The 27,395-nt window shown below is 39.4% G+C and overlaps 2 protein-coding genes across 20 annotated transcripts in view; both read right to left on the bottom strand.

Moving 5' to 3' along the window:
• LOC135217263 (tRNA pseudouridine synthase Pus10-like) overlaps positions 1-1,222 on the bottom strand; it is a 357,385-nt gene extending 356,163 nt beyond the window's left edge. For 5 of the 6 annotated variants that reach the window (XR_010315089.1, XM_064253035.1, XM_064253011.1 and 2 more), the window contains exon 1: positions 925-1,222. Coding sequence is in view for 4 of the 6 variants with exons in the window: in XM_064253035.1 (XP_064109105.1) it covers positions 925-1,137 (213 nt within the window). In the remaining 2 variants the exon portion in view is untranslated. The remainder of the gene's footprint in view (positions 1-924) is intronic. The other variant, XR_010315090.1, reaches the window with a different exon arrangement.
• Positions 1-27,395, bottom strand: part of LOC135217291 (atlastin-like) — a 473,758-nt gene that overhangs the window by 4,536 nt on the left and 441,827 nt on the right. For 13 of the 14 annotated variants that reach the window (XM_064253090.1, XM_064253071.1, XM_064253142.1 and 10 more), the window contains one exon: positions 16,831-17,927. The exons of the other annotated variant lie outside the window; for it this stretch is intronic. In XM_064253090.1, coding sequence (XP_064109160.1) covers positions 17,757-17,927 — 171 coding nt within the window. In that variant the 3' untranslated portion in view covers positions 16,831-17,756. Of the gene's footprint in view, positions 1-16,830; positions 17,928-27,395 lie in introns of those variants that run through there. 14 annotated transcript variants of the gene reach the window in all.

Genomic DNA, 27,395 nt, shown 5'->3' with positions numbered 1-27,395 from the left:
TAGTGCCCCGAAAATCCCTTTTCCTCCTCCTCCCCCCGCCACCCAAAAACCCCGCCTTACCCGCTGTGGTCCCACCCCAATATTGTAGTAGTAGGTTTATGCTTACATTTTGTGTGTAAGAGTAGCTCTTAGTTTCTTTTTTAAACCATTGTATCTTGCCAGAACACGCGAGCTTGCCAAGAATCATTAAAAAACACATCGAAACTAGTTTTGTTTCCCTTTGTTATAGAGTAAAGTCTAAAACCGTTCATTTCCGAGAAAAATGAAGGTGATATTCGTGCAAAACACATCAAAATCACCTAGAAAAACATATTTTCATGTCATTTTGGGCTGGTTCCTCTTTCTAAAAATTTACCAAAAAGTCTTGGCCAGGGACCGTTTTCCGATTGTTGTGATGAAAGTGCCCCAGCGTCTATGGGTACAAGTGGTGTGCGGATTTATCACAGGAAATGGGAAGTTTGTTGACACAAGCGACTCTGAAAACATCGCGATGGCGTCAATCTTTTAAGTTATTTAATCGTAAGTAGAAATTTCGAAAGCGTTTTGGTGAAGTTTGCACTGCGTTGGCCACCCTTTTCATTACCCTTTGTTTAAAGCTTTAAATTTGGCCTTAATTTCTAACTTTGGAGAAAATACTTACTTCAAAAGGAGAGTAGAGGTCTTTACTAGCTGTTTCTCTCACCAACAACAACTCGCGACTGATGACCATCTCCGGTGTCAGGACGCGTTATAGGGCTAGGCTAAGTACTTTTTCGGAGGGTGGCCAGCCGTAACCGTAGGTGAGTTGGGCCAGTCCATGCGGTTGTTTACCCTAATTTCTCCCAAAAGCCGAGTCTTAACACAGATCACAAATACGCTTCCGAGTCAACGACTGGCGGGAATCAGGCCGCTCAACTACTATTGTTAAAGTTTTAGGTAGAATACCTTCCTTACTTCGTCCGGTGTTTGTTCCTCAGACGTGTGGGATGGCAGCTCCTCTAAGCTCTTCTCGAGGGCTTCTGCAGCCTCTCCTATTACTTTATCCAGATGTATTTGACTTTCATACAGTGATTCTGACCTCTCCCCTAAATATATCAATATGCACCGCTGACAACATCCTATACTTTCGAGGAACTCAACGACTTGACAGGCTAACATGTCGCTTTTAACTTTCTGGGTCCTCGAGGTTTTTGAATCAGTCCTCTCGTCTCGCCTCTCACTGACTGACCTGACAGACACGGCTTCAATTCCGACCTCAAGTAGTAGTAGTAGTATGCGGGCTATGTTTTGAAACGGCTCCCTTGCTTGTTTTATTCCTCCTTTGTTTGTGTTTGAGTTTCTTCTCTTTGGAATACCACATTTCTTTTAGAAAATCTTTCCTATTCTCCACTTCCTCCCTCAGTAGATCTACCAATAAGAGTATATTAGCTAGTAATTCCTCTTTATTTTCTTGATATGGTTGATGCACAAAACTATATCTATTTCTAATCTCACTGCATGCTGGACAGTAAAGTAAGAAATGTTCTAAATTTTCATTTTCTTCCTCAGAGCATAAACATTCTGTATCTTCTCCTTTTATCCTATTGCTATCATTTAACCATAGTGTACCTAGTCTGGCCCTACTGATCAGCATTGTTTTTTCAGTGTTGTCCTACCACATTTCTTCTCTTATGTTTTCTTTATATTTTCTGTAGATTTTTAATGTTGAGTTGTCATTCAGTTCTTTCTGTCATGCTTTTTTGACCCAGTTGTTTATTATTTATCTTAACTGTTTGTCTTTAACTGCTTCAATTTTACTTAAGTTTATGTTTAGTTCTTTCAAATATTCTCTTACTTGCATTATCAGGGTTTTTTTTCATACTGATCCATAGTTATCTCATATAGGAGCCTATTTCCACCACTCTTCAATGTATGTAATAATGGGGGCACCGCCCGGTTATTCACTTAGGTAGCGAAAGCCAGAAGCGAAATGCATCTGGGTTTTTGGTAACACTTTCTCCTCCATCTCTCTGTCTCTCTCTCGTCTGGGAATAGACACCCCCTCTCTCTCTATCTCTCGACTCACAATAGCCCCCCCTCTCTCGACTTGCAATAGCTCCTCTCTCTCTCGATAACCTCCCTCCATTTCATTAGGTCATCAAATCAGAGTCGGAACTACAAAAATATACGTTTATTCAAAGTAAAGTACTAATTGAATAACTCAGATTCTTACAGGATAATTAATGGAATGCTAACTCATAGCTCAATTAACTCAAATAACCCCCCGGTATTTTAATAGTGTATAAAGTAATAGTCAAACACCAATTATCTCTTCTCCAAAATATAGTTCCCTCCACACAAGACACAGTCCCCCTCACTAGATCCGCCTGTTTAAACGACAGGAGGGACACACTGATAAGCATACACAATTGTAAAGACAAAGTCAAAAGATTAAATGAAATAGAACATCTTTACAAATTATCAAAAATACAGTAAGCCACATCTTTGGTTAAAGCACAGTAATTCTTACCCATTGCAGCCTGGAATCTCACACACAGAAACAAAAACACGTTATAGAGCCAGCCAGGCTCTTTCCCTCCAAGGCAACCATCTCCATCCTTCTGGCTAATTCATGCCACTATGAACAAAAGAGGCGCACATGTACAGACAAACTCACGCCCTTCGTCCACACCCTGAAACCACTTTCAACTGGTTTCAAAGTCATTTCTCGAACTCACATACCTACAGGACAATCGTTGACCTGCTCAGTAAGGATCTTAACGTCACACCACCCAAAAAGATACATCTGCATTCTTAAGGCTGTCGCTCAGACACTCGGTCTCCATGGGAAGTTAAAAATGATGAGTCTGTACATTCCCCCTTTTTACATATGTTTCAGGTAGAATAGTTTATTCTTCCTATCTCTTGAGTGGCAGGAAGAGGCCCCTATTTCAGATCTTAACGCACAACTTACTGTGCAACTTGGCACTTTTAAAGTTGTTCTTTATACTTGATTGTCTATCTTCTGAAATTCATTTATAGTTTTCTTGTCAAGTTTCATGACTTCCATGGCATACATGAAGGATGGCATCGCTAATTCTTTCCAATACAACTTTCCTATTTTTACCCTCCTGCAGCTTTTATTGATGACTGCATTAGCTATATTTCCCATCTGCTTTGCTTTAATTTGGGCCCTTTTTATCTCTTCTCTGAAGCAGTCTTTCATGTTGTTGATTGTCACTCCTAGGTATTTAATCTGCTTAACTATTTTTATTCCTTCTATGTGGTCCATATTTTCCACATCATTGATACTGTACCAGTCATTGTATATTAATGTTACTCTTGTCCTTGTTTATGTTTAGGCCACATTCACTCGCTATTTCCATAGGGGTTTTTATTGCTTTCGTTATTTCTTCAAGTGTGTGTCCTAGTATTAATCCGTCGTCTGCATATAATAGTGCCACTATCCTTATAACTTTGTTTCTAAAACCTTCTGCTGTATTTTCTAGTTTTTCTATTATCAGGTATGTTATTAGTAGAAAGAATATGGTTGAGCCACTGCATCCCTCTTATTCCATTAGTTACAGTTAGCTCTTTTTGTTCTATATTGTTAAGGCATAGGCTTGTTACATCATTTGTATATATCTTTGCAACAGCATTTATTACTTCTGCATGCAGAAGTAATAAATGACCTCTATGAACTTTTTTCTATTAACTGAGTCAAATGCTTTTTGGAAGTCTATTGATACAACAAATAATGGGTCCTTTCTTCTGTATGATTCTTGTATTTAGTATTGTAAGATATATAAATTATCGATTCCCCTGTAAGGACAACGCCTTATCGCAATTTTCTCTGTATATAATTCAATAATCGCGTTGTTCTTACTTCCCTCCTCGAGAGCGTTCAGCGGGCTTTCCGCCAATGTATATATCTTGTAAGATCATATTTTATGTACTTTTATATTCTATGTTATATGTCTCGCAAGAAACACAAATCGGGTCTCGCCGACCCACTTTTACTCACTCTTGGGTCGGATAGCACATTTCCGCCCACATGCTGTATATTTGAATTTCTCTTACCCAACTCCTTTAACAGGAGAGGTTAGCATCTGGTCTTGTTGTATGGTAAGATCTGATACGAATGCAGAGTGACTGGCTCTTCTTATTTCCTTTCATCTTACTCTTTCCCTTTGGGAAGAGAGTATGAGGACCGTTACATGCTGGACCGAGCACGGATGGAGGTAAGACACTCCTTGGAGTACCCTTTCTATTCCGTCCTTAGCAATAGTAGCACATTTCTCCCCATTTCCCATACAAGGCAGGAAATAGGGGGTCCCTGACATACGACAAACCCATTGCTTTGTTTTTGCCTTATTGTCTCCTAAGGGTGAATTGCCTTTCGCTCCTTAAGGAAAAGCCCAAAAGAATACCTCTGATATCGCAGTTCCCTAACTCTGATCAGAGGTCAGTGGTGGGTCCCTCTCCCTTGCTCTAAAAGACCAGGAGAGGAGCCCAGGTAGCTGAATCCCAGTCAGTTCAGACGGTTTGTATACCGTATAGGAACAAATCACAATTTTTGAAAGTAAATTGTACTTTTCCTAAGCATACAAACCTAGGCCCTTTACACATACTGCCCACCTCAAGCCACCCGTCATTCTGTTACCTGGGCCGAAAGCAAAGTGAACATTCGTCCTGGTCTTGGCATAACCAACGACCGGACAGTAGTTAACTACCACACTGCCTTGTTTGAAAGTTCAGCGGCCACGTCCAGACTTCCCCTCAAGTAATTCCTATTGTAAAGGACCTAGGTTTGTATAGTTAGGAAAAATACAATTTACTTTCAAAAATTGTGATTTTTGGCCTAATATTTTATCAGTTATCTTAACTGCTTACCCTTGATTAATTCAATGTTTCCCAAGTTCAACTCTTTCAGATAGCCTACTCTTTTATTTGCAGAATCCAAGGTATTTTCTTATTTTCCTCGAGATTTCTCGAACTCCTATAAGGCTAGGCTCCTTAGGTTAACCAGTCTCCCAATAATGCAGATAATGCACGTTAGCACATCTATGCTTGTTCCCATGAGGAACCCAATATAAGAGTTATAGAAAAATAGATATCTTAATTGCTTAATATTAAAGAATAACTGGTTCAAAATACCGTCTTAGTTGATAGTTATGAGGACATAGTAATTTAAAATAATTACTTGAAAGCACTTAGTTATGAAAAGACCATTACGATTTTGCATTTATTGCAACAAATCAACTTTCAATGACTGCAATTATTCACAATAACAAAAAGGATACGTAAATTCGAATCAGCTCGTGCCTGCCATTAACCACTAGCCTTAATAAAAGTATGATAATATGGCCCCATCCATCGGACAATAAAATATTAGTAAATAATATACCTACAACTTATCTGGTTGCTTTTCAGCAGCCCGACCATAGAGGGTATATGTATTCCTGGAGTTGCGATCTCTATACTAGTACTACACAGTTCGGTGGTCTTCCACCAGGACGGCGCTGCAAAGCCTTGTGGCAATCTCTGGTAACCCATAAATTGAACAGGGATTAATGTGATTGTGAAGTTTTTTATTGTTAAAGTTTAATGAGCAAAGATGGACGTTCTGCAACTTTAGTCCACACTTCCACACCTCCGCAACTTGTGGAACCCGTTTTTGGTTGTGGACTTCATTGGCTGCCACCATGTGCCAAAAGTAGCGGAGTAGCGGGTTGTGGAAGTAAAAGATTTATTCTGCTACCGTTCAAAACTGAAAAACTGAAAAATGTAATGAGACCTCTTAACGAGTTAACATGTTGCTATTTGCCTGTTTAACAGTTGACCATTGGCCTCTGCAGAGTCTGAGAGATGCAGGATTGAACTTTGATGGTGCAGCCCGTGCTAGTCGGCAGTCCTGCCACTCCTTGGATTTTCTTATTACATCAAAGTTTTATTTATTTATTTATTTATTTATTTTTGCTCTAAGCTTGGAGTCTTGGAGTTTTTTTTTTTTTTTTTTTTTTAAATGAGGAAATCTGTATTTTTGGTCAAGGTAATGAAATTTATATAATTTTTTAACTTTCCTCAGTATCAATTTTTGGATATTATATAAATCTATATATATATATCTATATATATATAATATATAGTTATATATATATGTGTGTGTGTGTGTGCGAGTGTGTATAATATATTGTGAATATATATGTATATATATATATATATATATATAATATATTAGTATATATATATATATATATATATATATATAATATATATTTAAAGACCCTCAAAAAGCTGCAGGAGGAAGAGGAGGAGGACTTTTTGTGTATTTTTCTGAATGTTTAGGATTTTGAGAATGATATTGAATCTTTGTTATGCAAGTATTCAGTGAATGTTTAGTTAGTCTTTAGGGTTTTAATTAATGTTTAGTGTGTACGTAATCAATGAATGTTTAGCAAGTGTTTGAAGTTTAGTGAAAATGTTTTGTGAATGTTAGTGTTTAACGAATGCTAGTGCATAAGCATTCAGTGAATGTTTAGTGCATGTTAGTGTTAAGTGAATTAATGTTTGGTGTGTAGTATTCAGTGAATGATCAGATTAATTGATTGATTGTGTCTATTAAAACTGGCGTCACAACATCTAGGTTATTGACACCAAAATAAATTTACATAGAAAAAGAAAATAAGCTTAAAATAAATTTCATATAAAAATATCTAAAAATATATGTATATACATATATTTGTTCAAATATAGATATTCTATGTACAATCTAAATTTTGTTGAGGAGGCCTGCCTCCCACATAAAGATATATAACTGCTCTATATTACAATCCTTTCCGAGAATTGTAGTTAGTATAAAATTACCTTCTCTGTCACGCCCCCAAGACAAGAACCCACATATGTCTCAAATTCCCAAGTCTGAGACATTCAACCAGCAAATGTCTTACAGTCAAGGCCACAGTATATACAGTCATCGCAAAACGGAGGATTTTCACGAGACATCAAGAACCCATGAGCGAGTCTTGTTCCAATCCTCAGTCTGCACAATATCGTTTCCTGTCTTCTTGGCATATAGGGATATGACCAAGATGACACTGATGACATGATACTGCACATTTTTTATTAGTTAAAATATCCTTCCATTGGGACTGCCAACGTTTTTTTTTTTTTATTCTCTGACCTACTAAAGGATATAAATCCCGATATGGCATTAGGCATCTTGTGGGTTCTCGGGAGCTGTCTGCCAACTTTGCAAGTTGGTCAGCTTTCGTATTCCCAACCACCCCAACGTGGGAAGGCACCCAACAGAACTTTACTTTCCCTCTTCTTTTCAGTAAAAACAGCCATTCCAATATATCTAAAATCAGAGGGTTTAAAAAGTTAAAAGATTCCAGTGACTGAAAAACACTTCTTGAGTCACAATATATTGTAAAATTATTTTTATTCTGAATTAAAATTTCCTTTAAAGCCTTTGGAACTGCACATAGTTCTCCTGTTAAAATCAACGCAACAGACAATAACCTCCCACTTCTCTCTGTATCAGGGAACGCTACTCCAATTTTAACTCTGGAAAGTTCCAGGGGGGACTAACTGAATATTTTGCTTGTAAAATGTCGATCTTGGCATGTTTAATTCACTGACAACAAAATTTACTCTAAAAGCAAATGGATGAGGTTGGCTGGGGTGATTTTCATAAAACTGCCAATCCGTTTCCTTTCCCATACTAATGCTAGTTTTGGGTCGCCTCTGGAATCTGTACCAGCTCCGAACCAGCAGACGCTTGTAATGAAGAATTAGCAGCACCTCACCAGCATCGACAAGCATGCTCTCAGTGGGAGATGATTTAAATACTCCTGTACAGTGTACACAACCGTACTCCTCCATGATGAATAGAGTTGAGCATTTTAAGGCTATTTGGCTTTACAGAAGTGTATACTTCAAACCCATAAGTTAATTTTGAAAAGCCCAAGGCTTTATGTAATCTCAACATCTGGGTTCAGTCCGCACCCCACGAAGTGTGAGACGGGACTTTTAGCAAATTCACTACTTCCAAGCATTTTGCCTTAATATATTTCAGATGTGGAGTCCAGGTCAGCTTGCTATAAAAAAATCAACCCTAGAAACCTTGTTTCACCAACACATGGAATTCTCTGCCTATGTATGTATAAATCTGAATTAGGATGGAATCCTCTTATACACAAAAGTGCGTGGTTACTGGTTTACTGGCAAAAAATCTAAAACCATTAACCTCAGCCCACTTTACTATATTATCAATGCAGAGCTGAAGGCGGCGTTCAGCCACAGCCATCCTTGTTGCTGCAAAGGAAATCGAAAGGTGGTCAACAAAAAGGGTATATGTTATATCTGGGGGAATTATTTTGGAAACCCCTGTGAGGACCAGAGATTAAGACAGGTAGCTGGGTACTGATAATTTATTTACAGACGAACTGGGTTGACATAGACAGGTGCGGACGGATAAGTAGTACAGACTCTCACCAAGAGCAGAAATGACTCTGCGACAGTAGATTTGTGTTTTCTTGCAATCATACATTTAAAGATAATAAGGCGTACATATAATGGAATGACATGTGTTATACATCGGTAGAAAGGCCACGGAACGCTCTTTCGGATGGAAGTAAGAACAATGCGACTTGATGATTGGATACAATAAAAAATAGGGAAAAGCATTGTCCTTACAAATACTCCCCCCAAGGCAATGATTATGGAATAATTATTGGATGAAAAAATATCTTGGAGGCAGGAGGTGACCCCATGTCATTGTGACACTTGTTGTGGGGCGTTATCGAGTGTAGAGTCCTTCGGTGTTGCTGGCTGACAGGATGCCTCCTCTGGCGGTTGCCTGGGTGGTTCTACTGTCAGCTTGGGCGACCAAGACTGTGGAGAGAGCTGCATTGTGGTGGTGGCGGCCTGGGACGGGCCGTGGGGACCCCCAGGTGCGGCGGCGGCATAGGTTAAGTTGAGGAAGTCCCTAGCACCCCAGCGGCGTCCCGCAGGCAGAGTGGAACCACAGGTGAGCAGCGGCATCAGCAGGTCGAGGAAACCCACAGGTAGTGGCGTCGGCAGGCAGGGGAGGCCCACAGGTGTGGCAGCGGTGTCGGTGGGCCGAGGAGGACTACAGGCAACAGCGTCGGAAGGGTGAGCCGGTCCACAGGTGTGGCAGCGACGTCAGGCAGGCCGAGTGAGCCCCAGGAGCGATGGCAGCGTCGAGGGTTTGAAGAGGACCACAGGCAGCGATGTCAGGGGGACCGAGCAGGCCCACATGTGCAGCAGATACGTTGTGTGGGTAAAGCAGGACCCTGGGTGTAGCAGCGGTGTTGGAAGGTTGCCTGGGGACTCCCAGGTGCAGCAATGGCCCGCAGGTTTGGCGGGTCGAGAAGATATTTGGCGTCCCCAGGTGAGGCAAAGGAGGCTGCAACGTTGGATGGATGTTTCTGAACCGCCGCCTGAATTTTGTGTTGGCTGACCAGCACCCAGCTACCCGTCCTCGAAAAAAAACGCCAAAACACGCTGGGAAGCTATGCCGTGATTAGTTGGTTAATGGTGTTGGTGTCGTCCTCACAATGGAGTTTTCAGAGACCTAAACTGTGGCACCGTATTGAGTCCGCTAAAGGTTCTCTGAAGGGAAGGTGAGCGGCCGTAATTAGTCCGTTAAAGGCTGGGCCTAAACCGCTGTGTCACCAACTCCGGGAGGTCACCAGTTGTGAGGACCAGAGATTAAGAGAAGTAGCTGGGTACTGATAATTTATTTACAGACGAACTGGGTTGACATAGACAGGTGCAGACGGATAAGTAGTACAGACTCTCACCGAGAGCAGAAATGACTCTGACACAGTAGATTTGTGTTTTCTTGAAATAATACATTTAAAGATAAGATGCACACATAATGGAATTACATGTTATACATCAGCGGAAAGGCCGCGGAATGCTCTATCGGATGATAACTGGAGGTTGACAAGTAAACTTGCCTGCTATTTTTCTAACTCTCTTCCAAGCTAGAGTCAGCAGAGTTTTCGAATTGAGTGAAGATATGAAGATCGTCCAAGATTCTTTTCATGCTTTTTTGATTTCCATGAGAAAATGAGCTCTTGCTTTTCGATATTCAACACTGTAATACTCATATTTCCATCTGCGGTATCTGGTGAAAGCAGATCTCATAGAACTGTGAGTTTCCTGGCATTTACGAGTCCACCAGGGAACTGATCGACGGATAAATATGCCCAAAGTTCTAGGTATGGATTGAAGACCAGCTGAGAACATGATTGTATTAAAAATATCAAGAGCATCACATACACAGGGAAAGTCATCAGTAGAGTCATCTGTTGAACTGTGCTCCTGGAATGTTGCCCAATCAGCTTTACCAATGTTCCATTTAGGTAGCCTTGAAGATGGAGGACTTGATGCTACACTCACCACTATTGGAAAATGGTCACCGGTAAATCTATCATTTATAGCTCTCCATTTAAAGTTAATAAGGCAGTCATTACTACATATTATAGATAAATCGATTGCTGATAATGTGCATGTTTGAACATGAAAATGTATAGACTCCCCAGAGTTGAGGATCCCCACATTTTCATCTTCAATGACGGAACCTAAGCACCTTCCTCTTTGATTGGTGACGATGACACCCAAAGAGGGCTTCTGCTATTCATGTCTCCCAAAATAACGAAGGGCCATGGTAACTGTTGAATAAGAGATTTAAATTCGTTGATGGGGTAGACTTCACTAGGTGGTAGATAGAGAGAGCATACTGTATATTTTCTTTGCAAATGGATCTGCACACCTATCACTTGAAATGCTGGTTGGATACTAACATGATTTTGTGGGGTGTCATTTCGAACATACAAAACTACACCACCATGGCTTCCAATGTTTAAGTTATATATATAGTGGAGTGATAGGCTGTATACTCTCAAGAGCAAAGTTCCAATCTTCTGTCCGTGGGCTCATTAAAGTTTTCAGGATATTCCTTATTTTGCACTTAGTTCATGCTACTGTTCCATTAGAACTTGGTTTATAAGCGGTCACTTATTTATTTCATAAAATTTACATATTTTCTTACTTTCACTACTCCCATTTTGACCTTTCTTTCCCTCTTCTGAATACAACGAATCCACTTCCATACTCATGTCCACGCTCCTGACTACGTTCTCCCTACCCTTCTTCTTTCTACCCACCTGTTTCCACTCACCACTATCTAAATCACTCTCAGCCCTTTCCCCAATGTATTCAGTCTTAGTCTCATCCTGTCCATCACCCTTACTAGCCTTCTTTCCCTTAGTCTTCTTTTCCTCAGTCCCCTTATTATTCTTGTCCTCAGGTTTATCCTTATCCTGTGTCTTCCCCTTCTTTCCCTTACCTATCACAACCAAATCACCTTCGTCACTCGTACTCTCATCCACTTTCTTTACCACTCCTGGCCCATCACAAGACCCAATAGGCCTACTTCCTACAGCTCCCTCTCCCATGAACCCCTTCATCATCTCCTGCACTGCATTCATCATTACTCCAAAGTTTTTGTCCATTTTCTCAACCATTCTCTCTTTCGCTCCTTTCATTTCCACTTTCGCACTCAGCATTCCTCTCATTTCCTCTAACTCACTCTTCAGCTCCTCACACTCTACCCTTAACCTCTCATTCTCCACTTCCAATCTTTCCTTAGCTTCCCTCGCCAACCTCAACTCCTCCTTCAGCCTCTCCACCTCAGTCAAACCTTCCATTCTCATTTTCCTTCACCAATCACACAACCCACCACACCAACTGCCCCACGTTGGGCGCCAATAACTAACGTGGTGGGATCACAAACCCATAAGCAAAAAACTTTCAAAACACATGTAGTACTTACCAACTACTTCTTGACACACTCAGGGTGAGGAGCTGTACTGTCCACTGGATACAGCTATTGTAACACACAACCAACAACAAAGACAACACCAACAACCACAACCCCACAACTCAACAACAACCAAGGACCACATCCCCACAACTCAACAACAACACAACACCCAAGGACCACAACCCCACAACACAACAACAAACAAGGAATATAACCACAACTCCACAACACAGCAAACAAACAAGGACCACAGCCACAACTCAACAACACAACAAACAAACAAGGACTGCAACCACAACTCAACAACACAACAAATAAACAAGGACCACAACCACAACAAAATACCACTGCACAAACAATCACTAACACAAAAAACAACAAAAAAAAGGCAACACACACACCCACTAACAACATCAAGAAATCACAACAGCTCACCAACAACAACCCTCAACTACAACAACTCACATATAACTCAACAGAAACTCACAAGCACAGCAAACCTAACAACACAGGCACAACAACTCTAAATCAAACAATATCAAACTTAACAACAACCTAAACAACAAATCAATAACACAACTTGACTGACCACCAATGCCTTCAGTACTCTTCACAGACCGCTGCTGACACTACTGACCATCACACGCTCTGACTAAAGACTGACTCAAAACTCTGATCATAACTCTAACTCCAACCGCACCAGCAGACAACCCAGAATTCAACAGCCAATTCAATCACTAACCATCCATCTACCAATTACGTCCTCTCTCTCTCTCTCTCTCTCTCTCTTACAGAAAACCAAAACACAAATACATACTACACGATCTCAACAGCAATACAAACCACAAAACTCACTCACTCACTCTCTCTCTCAAGGACATAGTCAAATGGAACTACCACAACTCCTCCATAGGGCATGTTACGCCAACAGTTGAGGGGGACTAGCCACCATATTTAAAAGACCAGACCGCATGGTAACATTGGACAACCTTGTGGCGAAGATGCGCCAGAGGACAGGTAACCCCATCTACCAGGATGCTGGCAAACCATCTTGGACATAAAAGCCAAGAGCACCAGATGGACGGTTTAGAACATTTCTCACACTCCTATGAGCTACTTCCCTCTTGAGAAGGTGGCTGTTTGCTGGCCAATGTGACCTTTGTCGTGCATAAACATATCCCTCCCTTACCAGCACCCCTGAGGAAGACTCCTACAGAAGGTAATGTGCAAATTTCAATGTTAATAGCAGTCATTCCCGTCTCACGTCTTCTACTTATTTTCTTTTCCCACTTCTTGAGCGATTCCTGTATTGTGCTGTAATTGCGTATTGTTGTGGGCCATGCAGCAAGATTGTTTCTCAGTGATAAGTAATGTACTACTTCATTTCTTTGTGAGATAGAGTTTTCATTGGCACCACCGTACATCGCTCTCAATCTTCGACCATGTCTTATGCTATCTGTTCAACTCCTCATCACTTTTGTTGCAGACTTGCAGTAGAGCAGCTGTGGACTTTGGATTCTCACCTCGTGCTCCAGGGAAAATTTTCCCCATTACTTTCTTTGCTCCATGTGGCCAGAAACCTCTGGTCCCTGTTTATTCACTTCAATATGTAACTCAATTATTTGTAATCTGTGTTAAGGGTACTTACATCCCTTTCAAACTCATATGGTGTAATGCTTTTTTTTCTGATGTGACTAAGAGTATAAATAAATATAATAAATAAAGCTAAACCCTTAGTGTTTACCTAACTATTACCCAATCTGCAGTAGACCCTCACCTGTATTTTTGTATATGATTGCCCCCTTGTCAAGGCTATTGTCAGATCAGTTTCACTTTCTCATCCACAGTTGTGCACCCCCAAGTACAATCATATTATACATTTCTGGATGGAATGTATTGGCATGCAAGCTCAGCCTCTGGATTTGAGTGATTGGGGCTAAGTGCTTCCTTCACTCAATCTTTCATGGAGAGAATGCTTGTCTTGAAGATTCCCCATCATCTTTCTGTTTACTGCCCAGTACAACAGGTGTCTGTAGGTCTTCTGCTCCATCATACCTGACCTACGAGGCATTCCAATGATGCATGATGACTTTATGGGACAACCTCGACATTTTCATCTTCTCTCCATGTTTGTCTAATGCAAGGTGTTCAAAGAACATTGTTCACCCTGAACATTTTTTCTTTAGACCTGTGATGGCAGCTCAACAAGTTGTGTTTTCTTACCCAGCTCCTTTAACAGGACAGGTAGCATCTCGCCTAAGGTGTGGTTCTGGAAGACAGACTACGAGTGAGACTGGCCTCTCCTCCTCCTACTTCTCTTCCTTTGGGTGGAAAATAGGACTTGAACCTACACTTGCTGGAACTGGCGTGTGATGTGGTAAGTTTATATTTCTAGCACCCGTTCTATTTTTCTTTCTAGAATCATAGAATTAATACCGCTCTTTCCTCTAGCAAGGGGAGGAAGGAAAGACTGGCAATAAGACAAACCCTTTTTGGGTCTTCGCCTTACTGCCTCAGACTCTTAAGATTCTTCCAGCCTTTTTTCATAAGTTATGATTCCTCACTCATTCGAAAAGGTCCAGAAGTCTGATATCTGATCTCACAGTTCCTATACTCTAATTAATATGTCTGAGGCACAGTACTCCTTGCTCTTTTAACCAGGAGTACCCCAGGTGTGGCAAACTCCAGTCAGTTCAAAGGGACTCACTCAGATTCCTCCCTCCAACTAGTGAGACTTCCTTATGTAAATGACCAATGGTTTATGTAATTATGAAGGAATAAATCACATTTTTTAAATGTAAATTGTATTTTTCCTAACTATACAAACCTGAGGTCCTTTACATTACATTTATGCCTGCCCCATACCAATCCTCAATCTGAAACCTGGACCAAAAGGCAAACTGGAATGTTTACATCTGGGCAGATGGGTATTCCCACCTAGCAAATGGTAGTTACTGCCTAACCACCTTGTTCAAGGGTTTAACGGCCGTTTTCCAGCTTCGCCGAAAGTAATTCCTAATGTAAAGGACCTCAGGTTTGTACAGTTACGAAAATATACTTTAAAAATTATGATTTTTTTTTGCATCTGAGAGTACCATACTTATAAGGTACTCTACTTTTCGCAGATGAGAGTAGTACTTTACTTATAGACTTAAAAACAGAGCTATTGTGGGCACATTAAAAACAATATTCTTCATAACCTTTATTTTAGCAAAGGTAAATGTAAAGAATTGTTTCTTTTGTGACAGTTGTGAACTTCAGTAATGACAACTATGTACAATGTTAGAATATCTACAACAGCACACACTATATGGAATTCCAACTAAATCATAAAAAATCCCATATAAATACTGAATCACTGCAAGTCTGTTAAACATGAATAAATAATGACTATGCCACACAAAATGATGCATAATACCATAAACTAGCAATCCAGACTTTAAAAAAAAACTTTAAGCAAGCAAATTATATTTAAACCACTTCATATACAAACTTCCTGAAGTAAATACTCACACTTCATCTAACAAAGATTTTTCCTGTACATACCTGAATGGTTACTGGAATGAATAATTTCCACTTCTAAAAGTCAAATTCATTAAACATGGAGAAAATATTTCCAACAACCTCAGTTCTATCTTTAGCCAACTCTGACGCTTAGTCTCATGTAATTTTCCTCTAATCATTCAATATCACCAAACCCGTATTGAAAGACACTAAAATACAAAAGCTTATCCTCAAACAACCTTATTACAAACAACCAAATCATTCTTCCAGTATGTTACCAATTAATTAACTGTACTATTAAAAAAAATAAAATAGAGAGAAAACCTGCAAGGAATGAGCAACTGTTTTTCATGGTAACACTGATGAAAAAAGAAAAAACAACAAGGGGTTCCAAGAACAGATTAAAATTCCTATATTCTGTAACAGTTCTTTTGAACTGAAACAAACAATTTTTGTCTGAACTTTCAAATACATAAAAACAGTTTGTTTAAACTGAAAAACAAATAATTTAATGAATTTCAATCTTTTCTTCATGCAAAACCTACCATTGTGGCAAATCATGATCACCCCACATTATGACCAATCTCAAGATTACAGCAAGTTGACATTCTCACTCATGTACAGTATGATATTTTGGAAAAGAAAATAATAGGATTTGACCCATTTTGCCTCAGAGCTATAAAATGCCTTATAATTTCTTCAGAAATCTATATCAAGATAATATCGCCACTGAGATTCATAGGAGCATTATCATTGACTCAATTATCAATCTAACTCCTACCAAGCCCCTTTTGTTTCTTCAAAAATGAGGAATGGATATTTGGTCACTTCAAAGATATTGTCAAAACAACTTCAGTTTTGTTCAAGATAAATATCACTTCATTGCCACTTTTCATTTATTATGAGCTATAAATTATCAGGAACTCAATTGAGCTTAGGTAACAAGAATCTGTAAGTTCCCAATTTGCAATTTTCTGTCTTGTTCCCAACATACTAGATCATGTCAATCATGCATTATTCCTACTTCCATGATACAAGTCATGACAAGTTCTCGCTGTTGCGCTAAATCAATTGCCAGAAGTTCAAAACTAACACTTCATACATCAAAATGTTTGCATTTTCAAAACAAAAGAACTTGATACACAGGGCTAACATAGAACATATAGTATTCTTTCACCTATTGGCATCTTGAACACATTTGGGAACTAACAACAAGTTGGTTCATTCGGAGTAAAATAAAATTTATTAACATTAAATACCTACTAATCACTCCATTCAAAGTAGAAACTGCTGGACTCTATGTGTGCCAGAATATTCAAAGTTTAATTTTTATAAATGTTTTAATAACAATACCGATCCAACTTTAGAGAAAAATGTTGCAATGCACAAATTCCCAAATTTTTTTTTACTGCGCTTCCTAAAATAAAAAAAAGATTTAGTTTTCCACAGATAAATCTACAATTCAACAGTTTAAAAAAATATTTCTAAATGAGGCACTGTAAATAAAATTAAGTTAATTTAAAATTTATTCACTAGATGAGAAAGAAAGTTCGTGCCAAAAAATTTTTTGTTTATGTGACATCTTAAAATGTGAAAATATAACCGTCTTCTACACCAAGGACATTCTTCTGTTGTATTTACCAAACTTGAAAGCAGTTGTATTATCGTGAGTCAAGTGGCATATTCACCTGTAAACCACTGCTAAAACTTTAGTTCATTCCTTCCATGTATACTGTCAGAAGACTAATAAGCTATCATATAAAGACTTGCTACCAATAAATTAATAAAGCTGGCAAGAAATTTCTACACCAAACTGTAAATACAGCCAACCCACCAAAAATAAACCTTTGAACTATAAGCAATATATTTGGCACTTCAAAAACAAGACTGATATATTAGTCCAATACATGATACCTAACAAATAATATTTTTTATACAAACTAGTAAAAACATTCAATATAAGGATGGCATACGAGATAAAATAATACAAAGTTCAATATGAAAGTCTAACCTACAGATCATTCACCCAAGATTTTGTTCAATCCTCTCACCATTTTAATACTCACATCTCTTCTACCTTTCCATACATCTGCAAGCGCTTTATTACAAATAACTTATTGGAGAAACAATAACTTACTTTCAATTTCCTTTAGAAAGATACAAAATTTCAGAGTAAAAATGTTTACTTTATACAGCAAATGTATCACAGCTAAAATGTATGAAAAAGGCTTCTACGTAATGTATGGAGGGAACAAAATCTTGCAAAAGTAACACAAATAAAACACCAACAGACTCATGGTTAACATAAAAAGCTGACAATTCTAATATCAAAAACGATTTTCAACTACCTGTCACAAAATATTTCAATATCAAGACTTTGAAAACCTCAACATCCTTCCATATAAAAATGAAATTTTATTGGAAAACAAAACTTTTACATATAATAACAAGTTTTATTCCCTGGAACAGCAGTAAACACCAAGGTGGGATCACGATGCCTTGATCTTCCCATTAGCAAGTGTACTGGATATTGCTTGCTGTGCCGCTTGTTCGGCTGCACCTTCAAATACTTTTCCATGTATGTATGGTAAACAGGGCGTATAACCTGAAGGAAAGAACGAATAAACACATGAAATTTCAGCTATATAGCCCATTGCTGGGATTGAGGAAAAAACATGTAAACATCAAATGCTATAATAAATCTCAGATATAATAACACTACTTTGTGAATTTCTTGGTTGCAGTGAAGAAATCATAAAAGATACAGTGTTTGGCTGATTATTTTTTATCTCAAGCAGCCTCAAGAAAAAGGATCCAGCAGGGTTCATCAATATATACAGTAGCTTTGTATAATTCACTGAAAGAGGAAAGTATTTTAAGTTGCAAGTTAGAACTCTCAGAATACCAATTTGAAAATGTATCTGTGAAATTTATGGAGTCTCAGAAAATCACAAACATTTCATGTGGAACACTTTTACTGATCTTGAAGGAAGCGATAAATCCCTAAATAACAGAAATTAGGTTAATTAGGCTAAACAATGAGCTAACAAGAGCCACCCTTTTCCCAATGAAGATTCTTATGGAACTTAGGAAAAGCAAAGAATAAAAGAAAAGTTAATGATATAACAGTCTCCTTGTATGGCAATAATGTTATGTTTACGAAACAACCAATATGCTGATGACCCTCAAAACCCCATCCTTCTATTCCTACTGAAAATATCTATGTATGTGCAGCTACCTGTGGAGAAGACAATGCTTTTAGAAGTGTTATACTGTACTTCCATGATTGATTTCAGGTACATTTTAAAGACCAACATCTAAGAGTCTGTAATATCCACTGTTTTACATCAGCTGATTTTGCTGTTTACCTACAATTATCAAGATAACATTTATATTGTCTTACTTACAATGTGGTTAGGTTCCAAAAACCAAACTGTTTATTGAAAAAATTCTATCTCAAATTTAGCCTAGCCTACACTAGGGTATTCAGTAACACTAAATATACAGAAAGTCCCCGGCTTACGACGGGTTCGGCTTACAACGTTCCGAGGTTACAATGCTTTTCAATTAAATTTATCAGAAATTATTTCCAGGTTTACGATGCGTGTTCCAGGGTTACGGCACTTACAACTATCATCAGGCAGAAGAAATGTGACTCCAAAAATGCAAAATAATCAATATTTGAAGTTTTCTTAATGAAAAATGCAATAAGAATGCAGTTTACATAGTTTTTAATGCACCCAAAGCATTAAAAGTAAGGTTTTCTTGAGATTTTTGACAATGTTCTGGCTTACGACGATTTTCGGCTTAAATGCGTCTCAAGAACGGAACCCCCGTCGTAACTCGGAGACTGCCTATACATATATGGTAGCCTAGCCTACACTATACAGTATGCTCTATACAATACATACATACATATATGGTACAGTAGTTCTGAAGGTTCAATACAGATTAACTTTGATACTTCAGAAAAAAAAAACAAAAAAACTGAATAACACAAACAAGAATCAGACATGTACTTTAAGAGGATGATCACTTAGATTCGGTCCATCCTACTCTATCGTTGGCATGCTTGAAGGCTGTTGATGGCTGCATTTAACTAAAAATTTGAAGAGGAGGGGGATGATAAAGTATCAAATTTGAGTTTTAATGAGGTTACCGAATATACTCGCGTATCATACGACTTTTGAAGACCTAATTTTAAGGGGGGTCGCATCATACACAAGATATAAAATTAATACTGTAATATTCACATATTAATATCATATTATAAAATACAAACAAAAAATGTTATGCTCTCCTTCATTGCATGTATTCCTATATTACTCTGTATTATAAAATACGAACATAACAATCAATGGAAATCTGCTGAAGGCGATTACGCGGTAAGTTTATTTAACTGTATTTAACTCAGAGGGATTTTGTTTCTTGCTTCTAGGTTAGTGTTAAATGGAATTCTCTAGATACTTTATTTATATGGAACAAGGTTATTCTCCATTATAACAAGTGTTTTCAAGCTGAAATATGATAAAAATGCATCTTCTTGTGAACTAAATTTAGTTACTTTTTTCATTAATAGAAGGTGTTGGGGCATGTTTTGTGTAAAAAAAATCATCAGATTCCATTTGCTATTTTCACTTGATTTCATCTAATATGGGCCTTACATATTCATCTTTTATCAGCATGAAAACAATGGTAAAATGTGTTCTTTCATGACCAGTAGTTTTGATTCTCCAATTTTATTTACGGGCGGATTTGATGGCATATTGAAGTTTACGGAAGTTTAACCCATGTTACCGATGCACAATAATCTATAGTCATTATCAGCTTGAACATTTTTTTTTCCTCAGCTACAACTTGCAGCTTAAATTTAGCAGTGTGTTTCTTTGCCGATCTTTTCTCTATAGCAAATAAGGTTATGCAAAAATATGTCCTATTCTCCTTAACGTCATTTGTAACATAATGATGGTATAATTGTTCACCAATGTATGATGGTTGAAATACAAGCAAAACAGCTGTTGTTATCCGGTTCCATCACTAATCCAGCTCTCATTATGGCTGGTGCAATTTCTAATTTCTCAGGTCACTGCACAAACCTAACTTTACTACTGTTGGCTGTACTTATGTGCATACGTATGCACACTATGCACATAATTATTATTATCGTTTGGGCTGTGAAAAAATGAAAATAGCATAAAATGTAAATAAAAAAATCATAAGCATAACAACACAAAAGAAAAAGCTGTAGGAAGTTCTCCGACAACAGCAAATGATTTAGTGCACTCATGAGCACACATGTATTGCGTTTATCTTCAGGGTTGTGAAAATAAAAAAATATCATATATATATATATATATATATATATATATATATAATATATATAACACACATATACAGGCCAGTCCCCGGGGTTGGGGTTTACGATGGGTTCGGCTTACGACGTTCCAAGGTTACGATGCCTACAACATATATATATATGTATACATATTTTATATATATATAATATATCTATATATATATATATATATATATATATATAATATATATATAATGTGTGTGTATATATATATGTATATAAATAAAGGTTTTTTTGCCACGAAGGAAAAAAATGAAAAACGAGTTAGCCGAGTACTTTCGGTCCTATTCGGACCCTTTACTGAGGCAAAGGGTCCAAATAGGACCGAAAGTACTCGCTACCTCGTTTTTTTCATTTTTTTCCTTCGTGGCAAAAAAACCTTTATTTATACATAGCATCACGTTTTATATACTTCGTGATCAAGTTATTCATATGTGTAATATATATATATATATATAAGGTATGTATGATATATATATATATATATGATATATATATATATATATATATAATAGATAATTATATTATAATCATATAATATCAAAACTATATATAATCATCTATATAATAATTCTATACATATAAATCTATATCAAACATATATCTAATATATATATATATATCATATATATATATATATATATATCTATTAATATATATATTATTGCTATATATATATATATAAATATCATATATATATATTACTATTATATATAATATATAGACTATATATACACTGCGCGTCAAAATAATTGTCGCCTTTCAAACGCGACAGTTTTTTTGCCGCGAATAAGGCGACCCCCATATCTATGGGGAAAAAATCGGCTGGTAGAAAACTGACTAATTGGCAACACAACTGAGTCATTTGTCTCACTCACAGCTGGGAAAAAGTAACCAAAAGTTATCGGTCAGGTGTTCTTAAGTGATTTATGGAACAGTAGACATCGATCTTGACCGGGCCTGATTTTTTGGATCACGCTTCCAGAATTTTCTTGTGAAAGTGTGTGTGTACACTAGTGTACTATGCTACAGGGTATACCTCATTTGAAAATCGTGTACGAGTTGTGCAGTTACACAGTGAAGGTTATAAAACTGGCGAAATTAGTAAGAAAATTGGTGTAAACCAGCGAACTGTGCAGCGCATTTTGAAAAATACCACGAATGGAGACCAGGAAGTACCTCGTGCTTCTACAAGTTCTGGGAGGCCACGTATCATTAGTAACAGGGTTTAAGAGTGCTGGGCAGGGATATTGAAGTCAATCCGACCCTTACTGCCAGAGAACTTAAGGTTGCAAATCCAGATATAGTGGCAGGAGCTTCTGTTAGGACCATACAGCGGCGCTTGAGCAAGGACTTGAAATATTCAAAAGTGAAGGCGCGTAAGAAGCCGCTGATAACCACTAACAAAAGAAGACTCGACTAAATTTTTGCACATTCTTACAAAGACTGGGCTCTGGCAAAATGGCGTCAAGTGCTATGGAGTGACGAAGCAAGTTTTTTGTTTCGGACAATAAGGGAAAGTGTGTGTGGCGAAAGTCGACATCAGACCCCGCTGGACCCCAGTACCTTGCCACGTGTGTGAAATTCCCTTCTTATGTAATGGTATGGGGTTGTTTTGGTTATGGTGGTAAAGGTAATTTGGTAATATTACCTCGTAACAAATACTTTTGTATAGGACTCGTATTACACACTGTTGAACGAGAATTTGGAGGAATCTTTTGAGCTCAGTAAAACAAGTATTTTTCAGCAGGACGGAGTGCCTTTCGCATAATGCGAAACAAAATATTAATTGGTTCAAGGACTATGGAATTGATTATATACAAGACTGGCCAGGTAATTACCCCAGATATTTCGCCTCTTGAAAATCTTTGGGCGATTATGAAAAGAAAATTACAGGACGTTGACACGACAACAACTGAAAAGTTAGAGACAGAGTTGAAACGTATCTGGGACAACCTTGACGAGAAGCTCCTGCAAAAACTTGCAGATTCCGTCCCCAATAGGCTTAAAGAAGTTCGGAAACGTCGGGGAATGCCTATTAAATTATTAGGCTAGGAGTTGGTGAGTGTTAACCTATTTTTTTTTTTTTTTTTATACTAACCATTGATTTTTAATTAATATTTTCTTTTCCGCAACATGTTTTTTTTCTTACGAAATCGCTACCACGACAGTTTTTTTGACGGGTACTGTATATATATATATATATATATATATATATATATCCCTATTGGTATATACTAGTATATATATATATATATATATATATAGCTGCTTGCACAGAAAGGCCAATAACTGTGGAAACTGCTGTCTTGCAAGTCTTACTTTTTAGTAAAGGCTAGGCCCGCCAAGCCAGTCTTAACTGTGGGAAACTGCTGTCTTGCAAGTCTTACTTTTTAGTAGGCTAGGCCCAGGCCCACTGCCCATAACTGTGGAATCCTGCTGCTCTTGCTTTTAGCACCCAGCCATAACTTGAACCTGCTGTCTTGCAGTCTACTTTTTTGTAAGGGCTAGGCCACCGACAGATAACTGTGGGAACCTGCTGTCTTGCAGTCTTACTTTTTAGTAAAGGGCTATGGCCCACGCCAATAACTGTGGAACCTGCTGTCTTGCAGTCTTACTTTTTTAGTAGCTAGGCCCACCGCCAATAACTGTGGAACCTGCTGTCTTGCGTCGTTAGTCTTACTTTTTAGTAAAGGGCTAGGCCCACCGCCAATAACTGTGGAACCTGCTGCTTGCAGTCTACTTTTTTAGTAAAGGGCTAGCCCCGCCAATAACTGTGGGGAAAAAAAACCCCTGCTGGTCTTGGCAGTCTTACTTTTTAGTAAAGGGCTAGGCCCACCCGCCATACTGTGGAACCTGCTGTCTTGCAGTCTTACTTTTTAGTAAATGGCTAGGGCCCCCCGCCATTAACTTTTTGGGTGGACCATGCCGTCTTGCAGTCTTACTTTTTAGTAAAGGGCTAGGCCCACAAAGCCATACTTTTTGTGGGAACCCTAACTGTAAACTTGCGTCTTACTTTTTAGTAAAGGGCTTAGGCCACTCGCCATCAACTGTGGAACCTGCTGTCCTTGCAGTCTTACTTTTTAGTAAAGGCTAGTCCCCCCACGCCCATAACTGTGGACTAACTGTCTTGCAAGTCTTACTTTTTAGTAAAATTTTTTGCTAGGCCCACCTGCCCAGAACTGTGGAAACTGCTGTCTTGCAAGTCTTACTTTTTTAGTAAAAGGGCTAGGCCCACCAGCCAATAACTGTGGAAACGCTGCTTTGCAAGGTTTCTTAAACTTTTTAAGTTACAGAAAGGGCTAGCCCCACCGCCCCTAACCTGGTGGACTCCTGCTTGTCTTGCACCCGTCTTAAAACCTAAGTAAAAGCTAGGCCCACACCCATAACTGTGGAAACTGCTGTCTTGCAAGTCTTACTTTTTAGTAAAAAGCTAGGCCCACCATAACTGTGGAAAACTTGCTGTTTGCAAGTCTTACTTTTTAGTAAAAGGGCTAGGCCCCACCGCCCATAACTAATGGAAATGCGTCTGCAAGTCTTACTTTTTAGTAAAAAGGCTAGGCCCAACCGCCCAATAAATATGGAAACTCTGTCTTGCAAGTCTGACTTTTTAGTAAAGGGCTAGGGGCCACTTGCCAATAATTGTGTAAAAACTGCGGTCTTGCCCGTCTTACTTTTAGTAAAGGGCTAGGGCCACCCGCCCATAACTGTAAAACTGCTGCTTGGCAAGTCTTACTTTTAGTAAAAGGCTAGGGCCACCGCGCCCATACTGTGGGTAAAAAAATGGCTGTCTTGCAAGTCTTACTTTTTTAGAAAGGGCTAGGGCCCACCGCCCATAACTGGTTGTTAAAGGGAAACTTGCTGTCTTGCAAGTCTTACCTTTTTAGTAAAGGGCTAGGGCCACCGCCCAATACTGTTTAAAACTGCTGTCTTTGGCAGTCTTACTTTTTTAGTAAAAGGGGCTAGGGCCACCGCCATAACTGTGGAACCTGCTGTCTTGCAAGTCTTACTTTATTAGTAAAAGGGCTGGGGGCCCCACTTGCCCCTAACTGGGTGGAAACGGCCTGGCTTGAATTCTTATTTTGGTAAAAGGGGCTAGGCCCACAGCCCATAAACTGTGGAAACTGCTGTCTTGCAAGTCTTACTTTTTTAGTAAAGGGCTAGGGGCCCCACAGCCCATAACTGTGAAACTGCTGTCTTGCAAGTTCTTACTTTTTTAGTAAAAGGCTAGGCCCACTGCCCATTAATGTGGGAAAAACTGCTGCTTGCAGTAAATTACTTTTTTAGAAAGGGGGCTAGGCCCCACTGCCCATAAACTGTGGAAAAAACTGCGTCTTGCAAAGTCTTACTTTTTTAGTAATGCTAGGCCCACTGCCCCATAACTGTGGAACCTGCGTCTTGCAAAGTCTTACTTTTTAGTAAAGGGTGGGCCTTTTTAGGGCCACCGCCCATAACTGGGTGCAAAACTTTGCTGCTCTTTGCAGGTCCCTTACTTTTTAGTAAAGGGCCCTCAGGTCCAACCGCCCATACTGTGGAACCTGCTTGTCTTGTCAAGTCTTTACTTTTTATTAGTAAAAGGGCTAGGCCCACTGCCCAATTAACTGTGGAAACTGCTTGTCTTGCAATCTTACTTTTTAGTACAGGGCTTAGGCCCACAGCCATTTTTAACTGTGGAATCGGCTGGTCTTGCAAAAGGTCTTTACTTTTTAGGTAAAGGGCCCTAGCCCACAGCCCATAACTGTGGAAACCCTGCTGTCTTGCAGTCTAATACCTTTTTAGTAAAAGGCCCACCTAGGACCCCACTGCCCATAACTTTGTGGAAAACTGCTGTCTTGCAAGTCCCTTACTTTTTAGTAAAGGGCTAAAGGGCCCACTGCCCATACTGGTGGAAACCCTGCTGTCTTGCCAAGTCCTTACTTTGTAGGTAAAGGGCCCTTATGCCCAACCTGCCCATAACTGGTGGAACCTGCTGTCCTTGCAAGTCTTTACTTTTTTTAGTAAATGGGTGGGCCTTTTTAGGTAAAGGTCCTAGGCCCACTGCCCATAACCTGTGGAAACCTGGGCTGGTCTTGCCAAGTCTTACGTTTTAGTAAAAGGCTAAGCCCACAGCCCATAAACTGGGTGGAAACTGCTGTCTTGCAAGGTCCCTTTACCTTACTTTTTAGTAAAAGGCCCTAGGCCCACTGCCCAATAAAAACCACCGTGGAACCCTGCTGTCTTGCGCAAGTCTTACTTTTTAGTAACAAGTCTAAGGGCCCAACCGCCCATAACCGTGGAACCCTGCTGTCTGCAAGTCCTTTACTTTTTAGTAAAGGCCCTAGGCCCACCGCCAACACCTGGAACCTGGGAACTGTCTTGCAAGTCTTACTTTTCAGTAAGGGCTAAGGCCACCGCCCAGAACGTGGAACCTTGCTGGAACTTTTGCAAGTCTTAACTTTTCAGGGTAAGGGCTAGGCCCAGCCCGCCCATAAAACCGTGAACCTGGCTGTCTTGCAAGTCCCTTACTTTTTCAGTAAGGGCTAGGCCCACCGCCCATAACCGTGGACGCTGCTGTCTTGCAAGTCTTACTTTTGCAAGTAAAGGGCTTAGGCCCACCGCCCATTAACCGTTGGAACCGGCCTGTCTTGCAAAAGGGTCTTACTTTTCAGTCCAAAAGGCCTAGGCCCTCACAGCCAATAAACCGTGGAACCTGCTGTCGTTGGCAAGTCTTTACTTTTTTAGTAAAAGGCAGGCCCACTGCCCCTAAACTGGGTGGAAAACTTCTGTCTTGTACTCTTACTTTTTAGGTAAAGTCCCTAGGCCCACGCCAATAACCTGTGGAAAACCTGCTGTCTTGCGTCATAACTTTTTAGTAAAAGGCTAGGCCCACTCTGCCCATAAACCTGTGGAAACTGCTGTCTTGCAGTCTTACTTTTTAGTAAAGGCTAGGCCCACTGCCTACATGTGGAAACTGCTGTCCTTGCAAGTCCTTACATTTTTAGTAAAAGGCTAGTCCCCTGCCCTGAACTGTGGAACTGCTGTCTTGCAATTCTTACTTTTTGAGTAAAAAGGCTAGGCCCACCCCCGCCCATAACCGTGGAACCGCCTGTCTTGCAATCTTTAATTTTCAATAAAGCTAAGGCCCACCGCATGCCCAACCGTGGAACCTGCTGTCTTGGCAAGTCTTACTTTTTCAGTAAAGTGGGCCCCCCCTTAGGCCCACCGCCCCCCCCCATTAACCTGGGAACCTGCTGTCTTGCAAGTCTTACTTTTCAGTAAAGGGCTAGGCCCACCGCCCATAACCGAACCTGCTGTCTTTGCATCTTACTTTTCAGTAAGGGCTACCCACCCAGCCCAATAACCGTGGAACCTGCTGTCTTGCAGTCTTACTTTTTTATAAAGGGCTTTTTAGCCCACCGCCCTAACCGTGGAAACTGCTGTCCTTGTAGTCTTACCTTTTTATAAACCGTTCTTAGGCTAACAGCCATACCTGTGGAAACTGCTGTCTTGCAAGTCTTACTTTTTAGTAAAGGCTAGGCCCACTGCCCATAAACTGTGGAAACTCTGTCTTTGTAAGTCTTACTTTTTAAGTAAAAGGCTAAGCCCATCTTTGCCCTACTTTTTGGAAACTGCTGTCTTGCCAAAAGTCTACTTTTTTAGTAAAAGGCTAGGCCCACTGCCCATAACTGTGGAAACTGCTGTCTTGCAGTCTTACTTTTTAGTAAAAGGCTAGGCCCA

This window comes from Macrobrachium nipponense, chromosome 19, assembly GCF_015104395.2.
Source record: "Macrobrachium nipponense isolate FS-2020 chromosome 19, ASM1510439v2, whole genome shotgun sequence".
Lineage (NCBI taxonomy): Eukaryota > Metazoa > Arthropoda > Malacostraca > Decapoda > Palaemonidae > Macrobrachium > Macrobrachium nipponense.
This window is presented reverse-complemented; position numbering and strand designations above follow the sequence as displayed.